Source organism: Myripristis murdjan, chromosome 18 (assembly GCF_902150065.1).
Source record: "Myripristis murdjan chromosome 18, fMyrMur1.1, whole genome shotgun sequence".
Classification (NCBI taxonomy): domain Eukaryota; kingdom Metazoa; phylum Chordata; class Actinopteri; order Holocentriformes; family Holocentridae; genus Myripristis; species Myripristis murdjan.
This window is the reverse complement of record NC_043997.1, coordinates 20,574,603-20,595,842: the sequence shown is the minus strand read 5'-3', so window position 1 is coordinate 20,595,842 and position 21,240 is coordinate 20,574,603. Positions and strand designations below refer to the sequence as shown.

The following is a 21,240-nucleotide window of genomic DNA, read 5'->3' as shown; positions in this document are numbered from 1 at the left end:
CCCCTTTCAGCCAGTCAGCACTCAACGGTGGTCAGTGCTGACTTCGCCATTAACAAATGTTCCCACAGTGTTTTTTGTTGTTAGATAGGTGCATTTGGAAATTAGGGCCCTCTTTGTGCGAGGCCCAAATGGTTGCTATGCCCCCTTGAGGTTGATTTGGCCTGAAAAGTTAATCACCTCTTCACTGGCCCTTGATCAACCTTCCCATCACATTTTTTTTTTTTTTTTTTTTGCAAATATGTCCATCAGTCCATCTGTTCAGTCACATAACCCCCTGGAGGTGTTTACTTCCTTGGCATTTTTTTTTTTTTAACGATTGCTCTCAGGGGGTCAAGCAGCCATATGCAGCAGCAATGGATTGTTGCATTTACTGCATGGTGTCAAAAAAACCAGGATTTTAACTACAACAACTGATTATGGCTACATTTAGTCATGGACCATCACATGAAATCCTTAAATAATGCTTGATAAAGTAATTAAAGAAAGCAATGGATCAAAGCCTTTTAATGTGCAGTGATAATGCTTTTCAATGAAATTCTCATTTCACTTGAGTAGATAACACACCAAAAGCTATTACTTGCTCTCATTTACCCTTGCCGGGCCCATTCCTGCTAATGGCTGCAACCCCTAACTAATCTATTTCTCTGTGCAGTCTTCAGGTCCCATTAGAATGAGGCAATTAATGTGTGTTTATTGTGTGTGGTGTTCACATCCGGCTTGAGATTAATGGTTGTTTAATGGTATTGTCCTTTTTTACGGTCTGTGATGGTGATGGCTTGGAAGACGCTACAATCGTGTGTGTGTGTGTGTGTCTGTGTGTGTGTGTGTGTGTGTGTGTATTGGTATGCATGCATATATGCTTGCATGAATGCTCCTCTGTATGTGTTTGTGGGTGTGTGCGTGCATGTGCGTGTGTGTGTTTGTGTGTGCACATGGCAGATCTAAAGGTCTCAGCGAGGCTTGTTTAATTGTCTGGCTGTGTGAAGGTCATTTCCACAATGAGTCATCGCCTCCATCCCACAATGCATTGGGGACAGACTTCCCCAGTCAGCCAGCCAGCGAGACAGACAGATGGTTTTAAAAAGTGGAGCATGCTGACAGATTAGAATGGCTTTGGAGTAAACAGGGGCAAAATAAGAATGGCAATGATTCAGAACGTGGCAGGGGAAATTCAGGTGGTTCTTATCATGTGTCAGTGTGGCACACACACATTTAGAAACCTCATTTTACATCATGCATTTAGCAAGCAAACAAAAACTGTGCTCACTAAGTGGGGATAGGCCTATATACTGTGTATGTACAGTATTATAATGTATGCGTTTATTTTGACTCAAAGATTGTCAGACTGTGAAGACTGTCACTCCTATGCCATAAAAGGTGAAACAAAAAACAGCCAGTACAAACACTAAATACCATATGATCCTATATCTTTCAGTCACACTGAATTGAAAATGAGCATCAAAATCTGCAAACTGTCGATTACAGTTGGGAAATGCAAAAAGGAGTGAATTGCTTTTGTAGGGAGCAACGTTTCACACAGCTTCCTACACAAAGTCGTGTTGTTCTTGCTTCTGACAAATAACGTTATCCGCATGGGATAAATCCACAGCGTTAGTGTCTCGTTCCTCTACCAAAGCCCCAGTTTCTGATTTTTTTTTTTTTTTTTTTTTTTTTTTTGAGCAGAGAAACATCATACACAAGTATAAGACTTCATGCCCCCACAGACACACATCTCCCGAGGCAACATGTGTGCTGCATGCTGGTGCTGCATCACAGAGGCCTAACACTGTTAATAGCGAACAACACAGTAGAGTGAAATAGTTTCCATAACCCCTACTTCTCTTCCACTTTCTGTGCTTGTGTTTGTGTGAGTGTGTACTTGTGCATGTTTATTCTGAGCTGTAGTCTCTTCAATGCAGCGCTCTGCAGTGTTCAAGGCACAGTCTCTCATATGGAGTCCCTTACATAAGTTGTCCCCATTAATATTTAATTGTGTCCCTTGATGGTTCCCTTGAAGTTTCGCCACCCGCCACGTGCTTTCTCCCTCTCTTTATAAGACTTGCTTTTTCTTTTGCTTTTTCACCTCCATTGTTCTCTTTCAATCTTTTTCTCTCTCTGCCTGTCTTTCTCTTTCTGCACTGGCACAGTGTTTCTCAGGTAACGACACAAATGCCGGTAAAGGTTATAAAAATGTCAGTCTGGATTCTACAGTATCCGAACTGCCCTCTCTTTCTTCGCTGCTGTCGTTAGAGGTGATTGATCTTGAATTGAAAAGCTTTGTTGCAAAATATTTTTTTTTTTTTAAGTGTTTCACAGACTTACAAAGCATTTGTTAAATGTTAAAGTTAATGATCCTTCACAGATGGAATGGTCTCTTTGGTGTCGGTATAAGATGCAGGGGATGGTGACACAACATAAGCCACAGGACCTTCACGCCCAAGACCCAAGTTTGATTCCTTCCTCCAGCGAGACCTTTTGTGTGTGACCGAGACCATGTTCAGTTTCCATGTTGTTGCCTAACCCTAACTGTTCCCTAACCTTAACCAAGTGGTTTTGTTTTCTGAACCTAACCACGTGACACTGACACATGGTTAAAGCAAGAAAGCCCGATGCATCTCATCTCATCAAGGGTACCTTCGCTGTCAGCATCAGATGTGAAAGGAGCGTGACCAAACTGCAGTGTGTGATGATAATGAATACACTGGCCTTTTCTGGATGTTCTGACCTGAACGTTTCCTCCTGTTGTGATGTGACATCGTGACTCATTTCACATTGTATTTATCCCATAGCTGTAGAATCTGTTTATGTCTCAGCACTATATTGATTCTGATTTTGAACCTTGTAGGCTCAGCTTTCCCATGCTCTGCAGCTGTAACAACAAATAGGTTTATAGTTGCAGCATGAAAAAGGGCTGAACTTCACCTGGCCTTAGCTTTAATTATGGGCAATGTGACAGTAGTTGTAAAAAAAAAAATGATGTTCTGGCTGGTACTTAGAAACTAATCAGTGACCTGCGGCTGAAAGAGTGAACACACCATATCTTTACTAGCTATTCTTGTGATACAGAAATATATTACCAAATAAATTTGATAATAACAAGCACCTTTTCATGAGTTATTGGTTTGCATAGAAGTAAGTGGAACAGAACCTTAATTAATGTCATTCAAGGTCACTCAATATTACTTGGTGTTTCAGTTGTAAGTTATGTTTTGTTTGATATCTTCATTTTGTTCTACTCTTATTAATATTTCCCGCCATCAAGTGTGTCCTCTTTTCTACATTGTAGCTGAAGTTTCATCTCCTCTTTCTCTCATATGGTAACAGATGCTTAGGTATCATCACTAGATATTGTAACCAATGTCTAATTCAAAAGCCTTCTGCTGCAGTTCTATGAAACTCTTTCTATATTTTTGCAAAGTGATATGAGTCATACTGTAATCGCAATTGCCAAGGAAATGATGAGGTAAGATGGTTTTCCACAGAAGTCCTCTGCAGCGGCCCCGTGTCTGCCGTAAGACACGAGGAGCCCAAGCTTTGTGTCCTTCACCTCCTAGCTGCTGTTTCTGGAGCTGTTGAGTAATTCTCGGTTATTCTGTTGAAGTCACCGGGTTCAGTTCGATGAGCAGCAATTCCTATTCACCATCTCCTCGTTCCAATTCTATGCTGTCTTTTCAGTGCAGAACATAACAACGAGTGACCCTTCGGTTCCAGCTAGACGGCTGCAAACCCACACACGACATCAGCTATTCACATCGCAGATAAACCCGTCTCGTCTCGTCCCGAGCTAACTTTTCTTTTTCCCAGCTCCCCTCTGTCTTTTCAGCTCCTTCCTCCCCTCCGCCGTCCTCTTCAGAGTTCATATTTCAACATGGCGCCGTGTCATCTCGCTCTGCACCTGCCTCCATCGCTGTCGGGCTCTCTCCGACACTCATCCCACCTCCTCTTCCCTCCGGCCATCTATCTAACCCTCCTCCCTCCCCCGCTGCCGCAGTGTCTCTTTCAAAACTTTTCGTCGCTCCCCACTTCTTCATCATCACTGGGTTTCCTGCACTTTGTGGTTCAGGAGACTGTGGGTTCAAGTCTGGTTCACAACCTGAAATATGACACATCAAAAAAACAGAATTGCCATAAAATTCTATCTAAAAAAATATTTCCCTTGCTCCCTGATCACCTACAGATTACTTTGCAATGTCTGAAGCAGAGGTACGAATGAAAAAAAAAAGAAATGGTAAGTTCAGTGAGCTTATTTCGGGTTTATACATTAACTTTTTTTTTTTCCTTTGCCGAGTTTCAAGCTTTCACTTTAAGATTAAGATTGTTCCCACGAGTGATCTTACTATTTTTTCACAAATATCTCAATACATTTTTTAGCATGTCCCCTTAGGGATCTCCACAGAACACAGCCACTTATTATTTATTTAAATAAATAATTAATTCTTTTTTGTATTTAAAAAATCAGAACACCCATAAAAGTATTCAATTACTAGTCGACCTTGTGAGCAGGAAACATTTTCTGGAATAGGACCAAGCACTTCAAACCAAAGCTCATCTCTCAGGGGAAGAGCAGAGAAACAGAGAGACAAAAAAAGAAGAATTTCTAATAAACTTTTTTTTTTTTTTTTTTACTTGAGTTTTATTAGCTAGGTAATTTTATCACTGTATAGTGTAAGCTGTTCTTTATGTATCTGTATGCAGTTGCATTGAACAGCGATGTTAGGCTATCTTAGCTCAACTTGTGGATGTCTGTGGGATCAAATGGTTGCTAGACATCCAGGAATTTAATTAAAGGGAGCACTTTTTTTTTTTTTTTTTAAGTTTGGTTCAAGTGGAGGCCCAAAGACTCTGAAAACCCCTGCTCTAGATCTTATGAAAGGGACTGTTTCTTTAAAGATAGGCTGAATAAACTAAACCCACAGAAAGCAACATTCTGTTTTTGGCTGGATATTCCTTTTGAGTAGACCAGCTTACAAGTATGTATCCTTCTTTCCTTCCCTGCATCCATCCTTCCTTCCTTAGATAGATATATATTGATATTGATATTGATTCTGTCCTAACGTCGGAGCTCTCTTCCCATGAGCCTGTCTCGCCGGTGAGATACTGACCAGACTGGATTAGAGGCCAGATGTAATGACTTCCTCTTCCTCTCTGCCTCCCCCTGCTGCTCTGCTTGGCTCTGATTGGCTGCGAGGTCACTGGATGACCAATGCAGCACCACTTCACAATGGCCTCGCTTAAGTGTATTAAGCTGCAATACACTGGAATAAGGCCATTATTCGCTGCCTGAGATCTTCCGGCAGGGCCCTACTTGCCGTTCCGAGGGCCCAGCTCATCACCAAAGGGGACCGAGCCTTTTCCGTCCGGGCCCCCAAGCTGTGGAACTCCCTGCCGGGAGATCTCAGGCAGGCTAACTCAGTTTCTTCTTTTAAATCTCTTCTTAAGACTCACTTTTATCGCATGGCCTTTTACTAAGCAGTGGTTTTAATGTAACTTGTATGTTTTTATTGTCTGTGAGATCTTTTAATACCTTGTTTTATCTTGTTTTATGTATTTTGTATTATGTTTTATTGTTGTATGGGATCTTTTAGTAATTTACTCTATTGCTGTTTTATGTGTGTTTATTTGTGATTTGTTTTTATTGGAAAGCACCTTGTAACCTGGGTTTGGAAAGGTGCTATATAAATAAATAAATAATAAAATTATACTGTGTTGTCTCTCATGCACCTGCACTGACTTCAGAGACAGTCACAAAGCCCGAACAGTTCAATCCATGCCATTATATTGCTGAGCACATTTTTTGTAATTAATAATGATGCATCCATTTGTAATGATAACTGGAGATGTAATGCTTTAGCAGGCAAAATGGGCAGTTCTTTATGCAGGATGATTAAGAGTAAGAGGAATGTTCTGGACGCGTGGCATAAAGAAGAACAGAGATGTCTCATTTGGCTTTGTGTCATCTCCCCGCATCTTCCTAATGAGGACAAATCTCTTTCTCATACGCACTCATATATACACGCCCTGCTGATTCCATCTTATCTGTATTCTGGCTGCCGTTCTGCTACTGATGCTGTCATGCTGCTGTTTGCGTATGCTTCATACACAGACACACACACACACACACACACTCTAGCAGAGCACGCTCTATGCTCTCTGTTTGGCTCTCTGCTCCTCTCCCACTAAAACAGATTGATTTGACCTCGCTGGGAACATAGACAGATGTTATGTCCTGAACAGGTGACATGATGTGTGTGTGTGTGTGTGTGTGTGTGTGTGTGTGTGTGTGTGTGTGTGGGTATGTGTGACTGTTTGGTTGTGTGTGTAGGTACTGCAGATAGTGGATTGGAGAGAGCAGGGTCGTGGTTTTGCGTCACAGAAGGCACTCTCTGATTAGATCTTGAGGGACTACTGGCTGCTCTCTTGGGCCAACTGTCGATACACGCTCTCTCTCTCTCTTTCTCTCTCTCTCTGTCTCTCTGTCTGTCTCTCTCTCTCTCTCTCACACACACACACACACACACAAGCTGCAAACACACAGTTCCTCCATCCTCACAGTCCCTGGTGGTCAGCTGCGCCTGTTGCTTCTGTGTGACCCAGAGTGAAACACTGTGAGATCAGTAATTGCAGGTCTGGCTGTGTGTATGTGTGTGCATGAGTGTGTGTGTGTGTGTGTGTGTGTGTGTGTGTGTAGAAACACTAATGGTTTGACAATAACCAGAAAACTTCCAAAACCTTTAAGTTTTTGAAGTTTTTAAACCTTATGATTTTAAATCGTTTTTTTTATTCCATTTTTCAATTTTCATTTTTCATACTCCTTTTCTCACTTGTTTATTCCATTTTGTTGCCCTTTTCTCTCAATTTATATTGCCAAATTTTCCGCTGGGGTTTGCTACTAAGCCTTAAAACTTTTTCTAGCACAGCTCACTGAGGGTTTAACTCAGCCAGCAAGAATAGTTTTCGCCTCCAGTCCAGAACAGCTCTGCCTGCAACAAATTTTTTGCATCACTAAAACTCGGTTGTTCTTGGTATGAGGTCAAACGTTGACTCAGCTGTGATGTCAAAACGACCTTCAGAGAGGACAGCGCACCCCTCTCTGCTCAGGTTGAGGCGGTAATTAGTCTGGTGGACAAGGGAACAGGACGGATGCTGCAGTTTGTGCATTTTCTTCCCGTGTCAAAGGATGACAGCAGAGTTTGAAAATAGAAACCTGCCTCAGAGAACAAACGCGGAGGTCAGAGGCAGAGTGGAAGAACAGGGGAGACCAGCAGAACATGCCGCTTCTCCAGAGCTTCCACCACCAAACACAGATGATGCAACTCGGTGCAAGACTGGAGAATGAACGAGATAGAGGGGGAATGGGGGGAGGCAGAGTGCAGAGAGAACAGAGGCAATAGATGGGATCTCTTGTTTATAGATTTTTTTTTTTTTTTTTTATCTGCACAAGCCTCTGTTTGTCATATCCAAACTCTTTTGTCTTTGGCTAAAACGAGTTCATCCCAAGATTTCTGTGAAAAAATACTGCGTGAACTTGGCTTCATCTAACACATCTGATCCAACATCACTGACTTGATCTTTAAATTTTGAGTTTAATTGTATAATTTTGTCTTTTTCTCTTAACCACCCCAGAATGAAGTCATCACAGAGCTGCGCCTGGTGGGATCAAGGGGTCATACATTTCCTCTGGAGGTCCCGGGACCCCACTTAGAAAACCTCGATTTTTATCAAGAAACATAATATTTTGAGTGGAAATGCACCGATTGATCAACCAATTTTTTTTTTTTAGCCCTTTTTTGGTTGCTTGAATTGAGATCATTGCCTTATTTATTTATTTATTTATTGTTTGTTTGTTTGTTTGTTTGTTTGTTTGCTGCTCATTTTTGGGTCATTTTTACTAATTTCTTGCTGATTTTTTGGGTCATTTCTTCTTGAGCTGCTCATTACCCTTCTCCCAAGTCTTTGCACGAAATCAAATGAATATGTTGAATGATCAAAGATGAATGCTTCTGCATCATGCCCAGTGCAAACCTGTGGGGATCAGACAAAATGATTTCCAGCCAAAGAAAGAAAGAAAGAAAGAAAGAAAGAAAGAAAGAAAGAAAGAAAGAACATAGATGAACTCAAGAAAGAAGAATCTGAATGTATTATGGGTGAAATGTCCCATTAATGTAAATGGGATTGCAAATGGTTAAAGAAAATGAAAGCAAGGAGTACATGAAGCAAGCAAGAAAGAAAGGATGAAAAAAGAAAGAGGGAGGGAGGCACGGTGGACAAGCGTGCGAGCTGAGCCAGCTGTCCTCCCTCGGCGAGCCACTTAGCTGATATTAAATTCAGACATGATGACTTCATCCCAGAGCACTTAGCCGCTCAGCACTTATTACATCATCAGCTTTTGAATGAGACACGGTGATGTCATCCCCCAAGGTGCTGGAAGTGAGACACACACACACACACTCAGACACACACACACATACACAGTCTCGACTACATGGAAGGACACTCCAATGACTTGCATTCATTCCCTGTAACAGCTGACCCTAACTGTGCTGCTGCCCTGTAGTTCAGCAGTAACTGTTAATAAACCTGGAACCATGTCGGCACAAAGATGGACATGTTTCTGATAATTAATTAAATCATGAACAGAGGTCAAAGGACGACATTTGGGATAACAGAGGAGTGGGCATCAGTGGCTGCAGTCTTCATTTTTTGTTGATATGCTGTTGCCTCCCAGGCTGTGGTTTTGCTTTTGGTGTTGGTTTTTGGAGGTATTACTGCTTTGAGGGCAAGAAAGTAGCATGAGCAGACACTACACTGGAGACCTCCTAATCGGTAATATTACTGCACTTGTGCACCTCCATGAGCCAAAGCTGCAAAAAAAAAAATAAATAAATAAAGTAAAAATAAAGCTATTTCACCCCATGTTTTATGGCGGTCTCAATAAATCAGTGAAAAAACTGTGCTTGTTAGCAGCAGTTAGCCTTGTTGGCAAAAGCTCGTCTGGTTTTCGTTAGCTCATTAAGCAAATTAACTTATTAAGCGAACGGCAACAACTGTGCTGCATCCGATTTGCTACACATGTGAAAGCGATGCTATTTTTAGCTACCAGGCTTAGGTTTTCACAGTTTTATTGAGGGTTTGTCAGATCTAATTTCTGTTGCACCGATGGGGAGGAGGAATGGATCAGGCAGCTGCAGCGTTCAATTCAGCTGCTTGATCCCTGACAGAACAGCTTGTGTGTGGAGCTGGGAAAATGATGAAATGAGTAAATCATTATCTGTTTTGTCTTATTGCTGTTATTTGAAACACGTTGTTTGTAAAGCAGCTGTATAAAAGCAATATCTCTCTCGAGGTGGTGCTGTTAATCTCAGCATCATCATGGTTGTGATTACCTTCCATGACCGAATCACAGCCGTGATGATATTCAGTACAGCAGCATTCCCTCTCTTGTGTGATATTGCTTAAATCTCTCTCCACTTCCATTACTATAGATGTAATGTCCAAACCAGGGACATGAGTTGAAAATCAGCAGCACCTAGAAACAAGTGTCATGCTCTGTATTGGAACTGTTTTAAAATGCATCACAGTGATCAAATAAAATTCAAATAAATAAAAATAGTCCTCACAAGTCATTTTCTGGTGATCACACACACTGCATACAACCCTCACACCCGCACACACATTGTTCTAACCTCTCAGATACTCACCTACAAAAAAGACGGCACACTCGGTTGTTTTTTTCTCAGAACTTGCCATATTTTATAGTAAGGTACATACATGTACATTTCAGCTGTCTTTGTGCTCACAGTAAGGGGGACAAAACACTTACAGTAAACATTATGTGGCTCACACACACGTGCACACATGCACACACACACACACACACGCGCGGCTCCACCCATGCACTCACATATCAAAACACACACATAAATGCACCCACAGTTACTGTCCCCAGTGCACTCAGTCTATTCCAGTCCTCTCTCACCACACCTAATTTAGGCTTTCTTGTACCTAAGTGATGATATATGAAATACCACTTAAACTTGCAAAACATGTTCAACAAAATCAACCAGAGGAGTACAAAAATTACAACATAAATAAAAACATTCTACAGTTTTATAAATAAAATGTTATCTTTATAAAATAAAGTTAATTAATAATCCACATTTTTTTTACAGCATTGTCAGGTGTTGTTCATTCTGTTATTTATACGACGGAATAGGCAATATTTATAGGAGGGAAAGCAGGAGAAAGAAGCAGAAGAAGGAAAAGAAGAAGAGCAATAGCGACACTGAAGACATTCTGCACTGCACACGGTTGCCGTGACAATTGGTTTGTTGCCATGGAGGTGATGTTGAATGTTACCGGGTGATCTTCGGCGACAGTCTTTGGGATCATTTAAAGCCACTGGGTCCCGTTTGTCATGCCCCGCCCACGTGAACCCCTTGAACCCCAATTACTTCAAAGAATGACTGAGTGATTGATTGATTGAATGATGACATCAATTCAAATGACCCTCCCTTGGACCAAACACCAAAGTCCCAAGCAGCCCCGCCCCTCCCAACTCCCACCCCCACCCTCAACTGAAAGTCCAATGGGCACTGGCTAGCCGGACGCTAAATCCCGCCCATCCTCATAATATCCCCATTGTGATTGGACAACAGGATACGACGACAACCGTCCTATTCCTCTGACATGGCGTGCCACTTGGCGATCTGGCGGCGCGGGTGGTCGCAGATCTCCCTCCAGTGTTCGCCAGGGGTCCCTGCCGCCGATGTGCCCAGGACCAGGCGTCCGAGGACGGGCTTGGTGCAGCGCGAGTCGCCCCTCTCACATGAGTCCATCAGCAGCAGCTCCACACTGGTGTCCCGCAGGCCCTCGTCGGAGGGCAGGTCGAAGACAAAGAGCTCGTTGAACACCGGGTTGGGGGAGCACTTCTTCACGTGGGTCTTCTTCTTACACACGCGCTTCTTCCCCTGATACAGGTTCACCTTGACATATGGATCTAGTGGAGGAGGAAGACAAGGAAGGAGGGAGGGAGAAAAAAAAGCATGGTAAGTATCCATCCCTGCAGCAGTCTGAGAGTGGCATATTATTCCTACCCCAGGTCGATATTGCAATCAATGAAGCGGAAATGATGGATGGTAGTGATGAGGACAGTGAGGCTGGCTCTGTAAACACTTTGTGCACGCGTATGTGTGTATGTGTATGTCTGTGTGTGTGTGTATGTGTGTGTGTGTGTGTGTGAATGTTGTCGCTAAAGTGCTCTCTATCACATCCAGATCAGATTACTTTAGTGCGGTGGCCGTGCCATTATGCCCACTATCACAGCATCATAAGTAGTCTGGGCTGCGTGACAGGAAGGACAAAAATCAATTTGCCCTCCTCTAGTTGTTGTTGTGCAAAGCAAGTGTGTGTGTGTGTGTGTGTGTGTGTGTGTGTGTGTGTGCATGTACAAGTGTGTGTGTGGCAGGAGGACTGCTCTGTGAGTGTGCACACCTGTAGGTCCGTTGTTGTCGGTCTTCGGCAGGTGGCGAGCCTTGAGGACGACCACAGTCAGAGTGTTGGTGGTGGACTGGTAGCACAGGGACAGAAGGAGCTCACCTCGGCCTGCTGACTTCTGTGGAGAGACCGAGAGAGGGAGGGAGGGGAGGGTAGAGGAGGAGGGTGGGAGACAGAGAAGCAGAGATTTTAGGAGATTTTCATTTTCATCCAGCCCAAAAGCAAAATTGAACAGAGGCATCCAGTAATACCTGTCCCTCAAAGTTATCATCATATCATGTACACACAGTACACATTTACCATATAGTCTATGTGCAAAATGTGGGCCTTTAACAAACACTTTTAATCTGGAAACAGGTAATGTTGTTATAAACAGGCAGGTATGCTTGAAAATTGGGGGGGGGGGGGGGGGGGGGGGGGGGGGGGGTGTCAGTTGATGGAACAGAGAGCTTTTAACAATCTTGAATCTGGAAATGCAATCGTTGTAATTACCAGCAGTGCTGACCAATTCAATTAGTCTCTTGGCAGCAAAATAATCGCCACCTGCTTATGGACTCTCTTCACATTATATCATAAATGTGTAAGTGAGAAGCACCCCACTCTCTTCTCTATTATACTCTGTAACTGCTCTATATTTGCTAAATGTGCACACACACGCACGCACACACACACACACACACACACACACACACACACACACACACACACACACACGAACGCTGACAACTGCTGTGATCACACTTCACAGGCTCTCACACCTCTGTGCATGGTTACTATGGCAATAAGCAGTTACACATGAAAACACATCTACCCCATAACCTAATATTCAGGTCTGTGTGAATGTGAAAAGATGAGCATGTTTGCATGTGTGCGTGTGTGTGTGTGTGTGTGTGTGTGTGTGTGTGTGTGTGTGAGAGAGAGAGAGAGAGAGAGAGAGAGAGAGAGAGAGCTACCAGGTGGTACAGAATGTTCTCATGTCTTTCCTCTGAGGACCTCCATGGAGATTAGGGAGATTATGATGATGAACTGATACTGCAGATAATGGAAGACCGACTCTCTTAAAGATGAGAGGGAAACGACAGGAAGAATGGATAGTTGGGTAGACAGCAAAATGGAGTTGTAAAATTATTCTATTCTATTCTATTCTATTCTATTCTATTCTATTCTATTCTGCCAGATGCAGTTTGCATATGGAGCAATGAAATGCAAAATTAAGATAAATGCTGACATATTTCTGTTAAGTATACACTAAAATTTTTCTTGCTTATGATAAAGTTATTATTAATTATTTGAGGGTCCTACAGTTAAGAAACTGCATATTGTGTCAACACTGATGGCTGTGGCTGTACTGATATGACTCTGTTTCCAAGCAGTGTTCCAGGCACTGGCAGAGGCAGCACTCTCCTCACTGGACAACAAAGATACTATTCAATTTCCTGGAAGTGGATCACTGGTGTGATTCTTTAGCTTGAGAATGAATTTTTGTTTCCACAGTCTTTCTCCCACACACACACACTTACACACACCTTACGGGACACTATTTTCTGTCACTGTGGTTCAGTATAAATGCCTGCCAGGCAGATTTTCTGAGAACAGAACAAGGGGTGAGTACAATATGCTCCGTCGATCACGCCTTTCACTGCTGCGTGCTAACACACAAACACATGCATATGCAAACAGACACACACACACACACACACACACACACACACACACACACAAAGCAGTTCTACAGCATCCATGCCACGTAGAACAAAGGGAGCCACCACCCTGTCTGCAAAAAAGTCCTTTAACTTGTGCAGAGACAAGGCCTGTCACACTGAGAAAAGAACAGCAACAAGAACACTATCTTTAAAAACAAACACTATTCTGTTATACACAAATACATATGTGCACATGTAAATTGAATGAATACTCCCTACTGTATATCTTGCACTGGTCCTTTGCACTCAATGTGAAGCTCCATTGCCCTCTGCTTGTCCGTGTGCACTCCGCTACTAAAGTGGTTTATGTCTCTGCACCGAGATATTTTCTGCACTTGTCAAATAAAGTCATTCTCCTTCTGATGCAGCCGAACCAGCACTAAAATCGTCTCTCCCAAAAAAAGAGCAAAGATCTCTGAAACAGATGAGCAAATAACTGAAAGAGACTAAGCTCTTTTCTCTTTTCTCAGCATCAGATCCTTCAAATGCACCCAGAAATATCCAACCCCAGAGAAATATGACCGTAAAACTAATTTTAGATTGATTCCACAAATAGAAGTTCAGACGGTACAGACCCTTCCCTACAGCAGGGACTCTTTTGTTCTGCCTCTGACCCAAATAAGGAAACTGGAAATGAAAAAATACTATTGGAGAGAGCATGGTGAAAGCAAGCAGAACCTTGTTTAGGGAATACCTCTGGGCTGGTGATATTTCCACAGAAGGAGCTCTAACCCCTTCTGTTTCTTAGAGTCACAGAGTCAGATTTCCCCACTCTGGAGTGCAATACCAGCTTTGAGACCTTTAATGATGTTACAGATACCTCGCACTTCCACCTGAAATGTACAAACATATAATCCTCTCTATCATCTCATAGCAGTCTAAGCATTTTAGCCAAACTCCAGATAGCACCATATCGACCCATAAAATCTATACTGGCAGGGATATTGGCTCACACTCCACCTGGAAAGGTACAAATGCACATGTGCAGTTCACTCTCACAGCAGACACAGCCCAACCTTTTAGCTACTTTAAATTACGACTGTAAAACAAACCAAAGATCAATAATAAGTGTGCAGATACCATATCTCATTCCATCATTTTAATTGACCAACACACAGGATGTGATACCTTGTGCAATAATCTAAGCTCAACCCAGTACATTTACTGGACAGATCAACATACACAAGGGTATCTTCTCTTACAGTTCACACAGCCCATCTTTTAGCTCAGCAACGGAGATAAATATATCAGATCAAAATCTATAATTGGTGTTTATATTATCTGGCATGTCTCCGTAGGTCTCTAAAGCACCTACTGGAAACGGGCTGTAAATGATGTGCGTTTGCTGACCCTGAAGCAGCCAGGCACAACCCGTTCTAAGCAGAAAGCTTACAGAGAAGCAGCTCACAGATCTATAATGGAGCGGTGTGCATGTCACTCCATTCAATACACTACTGGGAATGCACAAGTGGAAATGTGATATTCTCTTTCACATCAACCATTGCAGCTCTGCTCTGTAATGTGTAATGCTGTTTGAGAAACAAGATGAATAAGGGCAATCTGGATATGATGACCTTCAATGCAAAAAGTACATTCTCATCATTTGAAAAATATGGCTCGGACACACGCTGTGCTGGATGAAAAGTAAATGAATATGATGATCTAAACACACAACTGATGCTTATGGAGGATACTGGCTGGCCTGAACCCTATGCTTACTCATTCCCAGTTAAAAACCTCAGATTATTTAACCATTCACCTGGCATCTTTCCTTTTTTCTGTATCCCTGTCTGCCATATTTGTATTTGCTGCTATGGTATGAAGACTTTGTATTGAAAAAAGTGTTGGGGGGGGGGGGTTGATATTGTCATGATTGTGTTCTATCTTAAAACACTGAAACGTCATAGATAAGCAGGATAACAGATAGGATAATAATGAGCAGTGGCAAAAACTGCTGAAGCAAACATGAAAAGAAAATCATACGCTTGAGGCGTTTACATATCTGAGCTCACTGCAGTCCATTTGAGCATTTCAACCCAGCACAGTATCAGCTTGCAGATCTATAATGATGCCGCAAATCTCATCTCTCTGTCTCCGCTGAGGAATACACCCACTATCTGACATCCCAGTTGGCCTGCAAAATATTTTATTTAGTATTATCACTGTCCAAATCTACCAGCACAAGAAACTGTGAATTCTGAGATTGAACCCACTTCAAAATACGTCAAAATATTTTCATTTATTTTATTTTTTTTCTCTAAAATGCCCAGTACTGCTGTGATAATGCCATGTTTCATTCTATTAGGAACTAATGATGCAGGCATTGTTGCTATTATGAAGGTAATGACCGGTCATTACTGGGGCACCAGTCAATTTGCTCGAACATAGAAATTGTATTATATTATTAAGTGTTGCTGGAATTTTGATCAATTTAGAATTTGCTGGTTGTAAAATTGGTTTCAAATTGTGACTCATGAATCTAATTAAAATGGTAGAATAGTAAGTAAAAATAAAGATGTTAATAAAAATGATCATCACTTGAAGCTGCAGATACTGATTCGGATATCGAACATTAAATCAAAAGGTTAGGATTTTCTGTTTGTTCCAGCTCTTACCTTGACATTCCTCTTGATGATCTCTCGGCTCATCAGGACACGCCCCTCTGACAGGTCGATTCCAGCCAATGGGACGAGGGTCTCCCCAATGACCTCATCGCGGGAGAACCTATCAAAGCTCAGCACCATGAAGTGAAGCGCCAGCTCTGACACTCTGGCCAGTGGGATCCCGTAGAAGCTGAAGGTCTCGTCGAAGGCAGGGTCCAGAGTCTTCCTTAGGACTCTGGTCTTAACCCTGTGCTTCTTCTCCGGCAGTAGGGTCAGCTTGATGTAGGGGTCAGAGGTCAGTGACTGCTCGTCAGTCGGGCTCAGGCCGTGTGCTTCCTGGATTGATCAGTGAATGAACTCAGTGACTTAATCAATCAATACTTGATTTATGTTTTGTATCAAATGCAAAAAAAAATTAGGACACAAAAATAAATACACATACGGTACCTTGATATGGACGACGAATGCCTTTCTTTCCGGCTGGTACTCCAGGGAAAAGTGGAGTGTCCCAAGCCCACCCTCACGTTCCTCTCTCTGGGGTTTGTCTACAGCCGGGGTGGGGGCCTGGCTGGAGAGAGAGCTGGAGGGGGATGGAAGGTCACGGCGGTCCATTGCCCCAGGTTGGGTGAAGCCAGCATTGGGAGAGGGCAGCTCCAGGTCTGGGGAGCTGCGGACCTTCTGGTGGTGGTGGTGTGAGGGTTTGGTGGTAAAGTTGCCATTCAGATCCCTTTTCTCCAGATCCAGATGCAAAGCCGGTCTGGAACCATTTGGACTGGAGGCCAGCTTAACGGTGCCATTAGGGGTAACCACCGAGGCAGTGTGGCAGTTTCCATTCACATCAGTCTTACTGGTTTCATTAGATGGAGTGCCGACAGCGGCAGCAAATTTCTTCTTGCCACTGAGGCTCTCGGGGTAGATGTCGACACCTTTGAGCATGTGCACAAACTTGTAGGGAGGTGTCTTCTGGGATTTGGTGTTCTTACGCTGACAGCAGATCCAGGCAAAGGCTGACACACTGAACACAAGGCCGAACACACTCACCACGGCAACACTCACTGGCACTTCCACTATGGAGGAGGACACAGAGAGAGAGAGACAGAGGGAGAGAGAAAGACAGAGTAAATACACCATCTGGAAATCTCAGTGTTATTTGCTCTGTAACCACTTGAAAATCTACATATAACTCTGAAAGTACATCGGTCTGAGTGTGTGCATGCACAATGGGCCAGTTCCATTCTACAGAGGACTATATATCATACAAGCATCCAAGCTACTCCTCTTCACTTTACTTTGCTACTCATGAACGTCCCAGTGGGATATTTTGCCAATTTACACATAAAATGTCTTCAAACTGTCCCATGTGCTCAGCTCCAAATGGTGAAACATTTTACACAACTACATGGACCATGTAAACCACTCCAAAAGTCCCGCCCTCAACATCCTCCCTTTTTGGCTATATATATTTTTTTAAATCCCATTGGTACAATGGGAATGCAAACAGTCCCCAGTGCCTACCACATTAAATATCCACATTTAGTCATACACCTCAAATAACAAGCTTGTACGCAACAGAACAATCAATAGTAGAACCAATCTCAAGGGATTTTGCTGTCATGCCCAGTCAACTGAATAAACTGCGTGTGTGTGTGTGTGTGTGTGTGTGTGTGTGTGTGTGTGTGTGTGTGTGTGTGTGTGTGTGTTTGATGTCCTCACTGACGCAGGCTGGACTCAGAAAGATCACAAAAACACAATCTGTGCAACCCTGGTGAGTTATCGCAGAATTGCTCCCATATTTGAAACAGTGCTATTTCAACAGCCAGCAGCTGTTGTGTGTTTTGAATCATTCTAAAACTGAATTATTGTTATTGCTAAAGTGCAACTATTTAGGGATATTAAATTAACCCAAACAGATTATTAGAGCTCACACATTATTGTCTACTTTGTCTAGTATTCAGTGTTTGTGCACAGCATTTCCTGCCTCTGTGTGGATCCTGATACCCAGTGTAAACAATTCTGGTCCTGGTTTCAGTGCAGAGTTTTAGTGACTCACTATGTTTATGTTCTCTGCTGGAAATAGCCCAATTCCAGGAGAAGAGCTGTAAGGTGTACCTTTATTATTCCCTAGTGACATCCAAATTTGAAAAGGTCTCACATCACGATGATAAAGTATGAGCCAAGCAAATTGTGATATGCCTTGAGATATGCTCACATTATGCTGAAATATATTCCTCCTCCTACACTCGTGGGAGATACGCACACACTGAAAAAGGGAGATGATGAGCAATTTTGAGTCATATTTTCCTTAGGGGAAAGTACTAGGAAAAAAATCATTTATTTGTTTTGACATGCTGGGTGCTCATCTCTTTCAACCTTTCACATATCACTGCCGTTCCTCTCCAACACCCATTTATCCTTCACACAAATCATTATGACATTCCTGTAATATTCCTACAGGGGATTAAAATGAGTTTTCGATACTTCATAGTGAGTTTAGAGAGAAATTATTCTACTTAATGGTATTTTTTTTTTTTTTTTTTTAATCTCGTAGTTACCACTAAACTGTGATATCCCTCTGAAATGTATTCTCCAGAGGACTGCAGTAGCCCTGTTTAATAAGGGCTGGTCCACTGTGACTCAACACCAATCAAGCATCTTTCTCAAGCAGCCAGACATAATAGGTCTGTTTCAACAGGGGAAACATGGGCAATTCCCTTCACTTTAGAGGATCGCCCAGTGGAAAAACATGCAGGTCAACACCCATGCAAGGTAAGGGTGTGGAGAGTGGGGGTGGGGGCACTTACACGCAACAGGACATCACTCATGTGACAAAATCACTGTGTTCCTGTCTACTGAATTTGTTTCATCAAGTCAAATCCAGTTTACACACATTACATCAGATTACAAATGGTCCGGTAATAGCAAATCATTGCCTGAGAAACAAAGCAGGGAGTGCCATGTCTGGACCAAACATGAAAAATCCTAATATTCCTGTAAAACCTTATGGTTTGTCCATGGTTATCATTAGTTTGTTTATTTGGGACATAATCATGCTTAATGGAGGGTACATCTTCCATGGGATGACTATATTATTTCTGTAAATGCCTTTGTTTTGCTGAGGTAAGTGTAGGCTATAGTATCCATCTAAAATGTATTCCAGATAGACTTTCTTTTATGGACTGTCCAATTTCAGCTTTAGATCAGAGCACTTTTGCATATTGTTTTTCGCCCTTTTCCTTTGCATTAATATTTCAGTCCAGTAGGCTGGGTGGATTGGTTTACTACATGACAACAACAGACAGATGGCTGTGTCAACAGGAGGGCGGTGAGGGTTGCTGGAGGAAGGAAAAAGAAAGACAGAAGGAAAAAAAAGAGGAAAACAGGTGCTTTCCAGGATTCACCATTCTGGCTTGTAGCCAATATAAAACCATGTTGTGTGAAGGAATTAGGCTACTACTACATTTTAGAATACTGAAAGCGTCTACCACCCTTTAAAAATAAGTCATTTATGATGTCACCTTTTGTAAATATATTTTATTGTCATAACGCCTCACCCTAATTGCGCGATTTCTTTCCTCCTAGCAAGCCTGCGCTCATTAAGCTAAAATGTGAATTAAACTGACTTTAAACAGATGGAAGGACGCATTGATACCCAATTTAATCAATGTAAATTATGAAAGAAACGCTGGAGAAACTATTTTCTTTATATTTGAAGGCAAGAAAGGAGGCAGGGTTTTAGATGGTGTATGTTACCATTAACGAGAGAGCAACACAATGATTTAAGCTTTTAGGAAGCAGTAAGGGGAGTAACTACATTACTTTTACATTTGAAATGAGTTATACGTTGCTTTTTGAGAAGAAACAAACAGCATATGACAACGAAGAGCACATGAAAAGCAGCTTGAGGTTTGGCTCACCGAGCTGCGCCCCGTCCGCCACCGCTGGAGCCATGGTCGCTGTCCGAGGTGCTGAAACGGTCTCTCGGCCTCACGCTTAACGGCAACTCGGTCTCCTGGTGTCGAGGTATCTCCCGCTATATCTCGCTTTTGCTTGTCTTGAATAATGCACAGGACAGTGTATGGCTTCAATAATTCAAAAGCAGCCTCGTTTTTTTTCTTTCCCAGAGAGAAGGAAGGGTGGAGGAGAGAGACGAAGGATGCTGTGTTCCCACCGCGATGCTGATACTCAGTGATACGTGAGTGCGTCTCCGAGGCGGCAACACCCCGTTTCCTCTCTCTCTCTCTCTCTCTCTCTCTCTCTCTCTCTCTCTCTCTCTCTCTCTCTCTCTCTCTCTCTCTCTTCACCCACTCCCCCTCTCCTCTTCCTCTGCCGGTAACGCTGAGTTCATCGGTGCTGACGCAGTAGTGACGGAGGCTGGCTGTGATATCAGGGCCCCCGGTGAAGCAACACAACAGGGCTGCCAATTTCCCTGATTGAGTGTTTGGGAAGGAAAAGAGAGGAGGAAACACTCAGTGTCTCTCTCTTGATGAGGTCAGTGATTGGACGTGGTGCACTACTGTGATTCTCAATCATTACAAGCAAGGGCTAAATACACTGATTTGGTTAGTATCCTTCAACCTATCCTTCTAATATACAATAAGCCTACAGTGGTTGCTTGATTATTTAGCATACTATGAGTTACTAGTAATTAGGCTCGTAGATTAGTAAATATAACCCCACCCTCTAATACAGGGCTATGGTAATTAAAATGTTAAATGGCAATCTTTTAACATACCTAAAGACGAAGTTAATCTCATGTAATGCAATGTAATAGTGCCAGTATAATTTTATGTACTTTATTACAGACACGAAAGACTGTTTTATGGAGAGATGGATGATGGGACATAGCCGAAGGGACCGATTAAACTTGAACTGATGTATTTCAGTAATGTGTTAGTAATAAGTCCTTGGTAGCTGACTACATTATAAGTGGCTTTGAGCTCATACATGTGAAACAAGGGACCCTAAATGATGCAAAAATGTTGAGGTCACTGGTGGTCAAAATTTGCCGGCTTATTTGTGGCTTCAGACAAAAGAAGGGAAATTGAAAGGAAAGGAGGAGAAAGGAAACGATCAAAATGTTAATCAATGTTCTGCAGGGGAAAATACATTAAAGGTTGTGTGTTTTTTTTTTAAATGTATATCCACTTTTGATCTCTCCCTTTTCTGCAGATGTAACTAAAGGTTACGTAAGGCTGAGAGGAGACACCAGTCAGAGTCAGCCGGATGCACCGCCTGACCAGCAGGTTCAGTGTTTAACACGATGATGCACTGACCCCTGATGCCCATACTTGAGAATGCATTTTCCTTCAAGAGTCGGGGGACAGCACAACTGGTGGTCATAATTTTCACTCAATTTTGATGTGAATGCAGTCCTTTATGTATACTGTTTACACACATTTGAAAATAAGCCCTCTAAGGTAGGAGCTATACAGCTCTAAATA

At 42.5% G+C, this 21,240-nt stretch overlaps 1 protein-coding gene across 1 annotated transcript; it reads right to left on the bottom strand.

Moving 5' to 3' along the window:
• Positions 1-10,581: 10,581 nt before the first annotated feature.
• syt4 (synaptotagmin IV) lies at positions 10,582-19,988 on the bottom strand. The gene is made up of 5 exons (XM_030075577.1): positions 19,714-19,988; positions 16,247-16,866; positions 15,812-16,135; positions 11,491-11,611; positions 10,582-10,996 (listed from the first exon to the last, which is right to left on the bottom strand). Exons 1-5 carry the CDS (start codon positions 19,745-19,747, stop codon positions 10,674-10,676), a joined length of 1,422 nt encoding a protein of 473 aa, XP_029931437.1. The 5' UTR covers positions 19,748-19,988; the 3' UTR covers positions 10,582-10,673.
• Between the last annotated feature and the right edge of the window lie 1,252 nt (positions 19,989-21,240).

Bases quoted from the DNA above. Each gene is read 5' to 3' on its own strand.
- syt4 (XM_030075577.1), bottom strand. From the start codon at position 19,747: ATGGCTCCAGCGGTGGCGGACGGGGCGCAGCTCG. The intron at 16,867-19,713 runs GTGAGCCAAACC...CCTCCTCCATAG, and splicing joins GGCGGACGGGGCGCAGCTCG to TGGAAGTGCCAGTGAGTGTT. The intron at 10,997-11,490 runs GTGTGCACACTC...CTCCTCCACTAG, and splicing joins CGACAACAACGGACCTACAG to ATCCATATGTCAAGGTGAAC.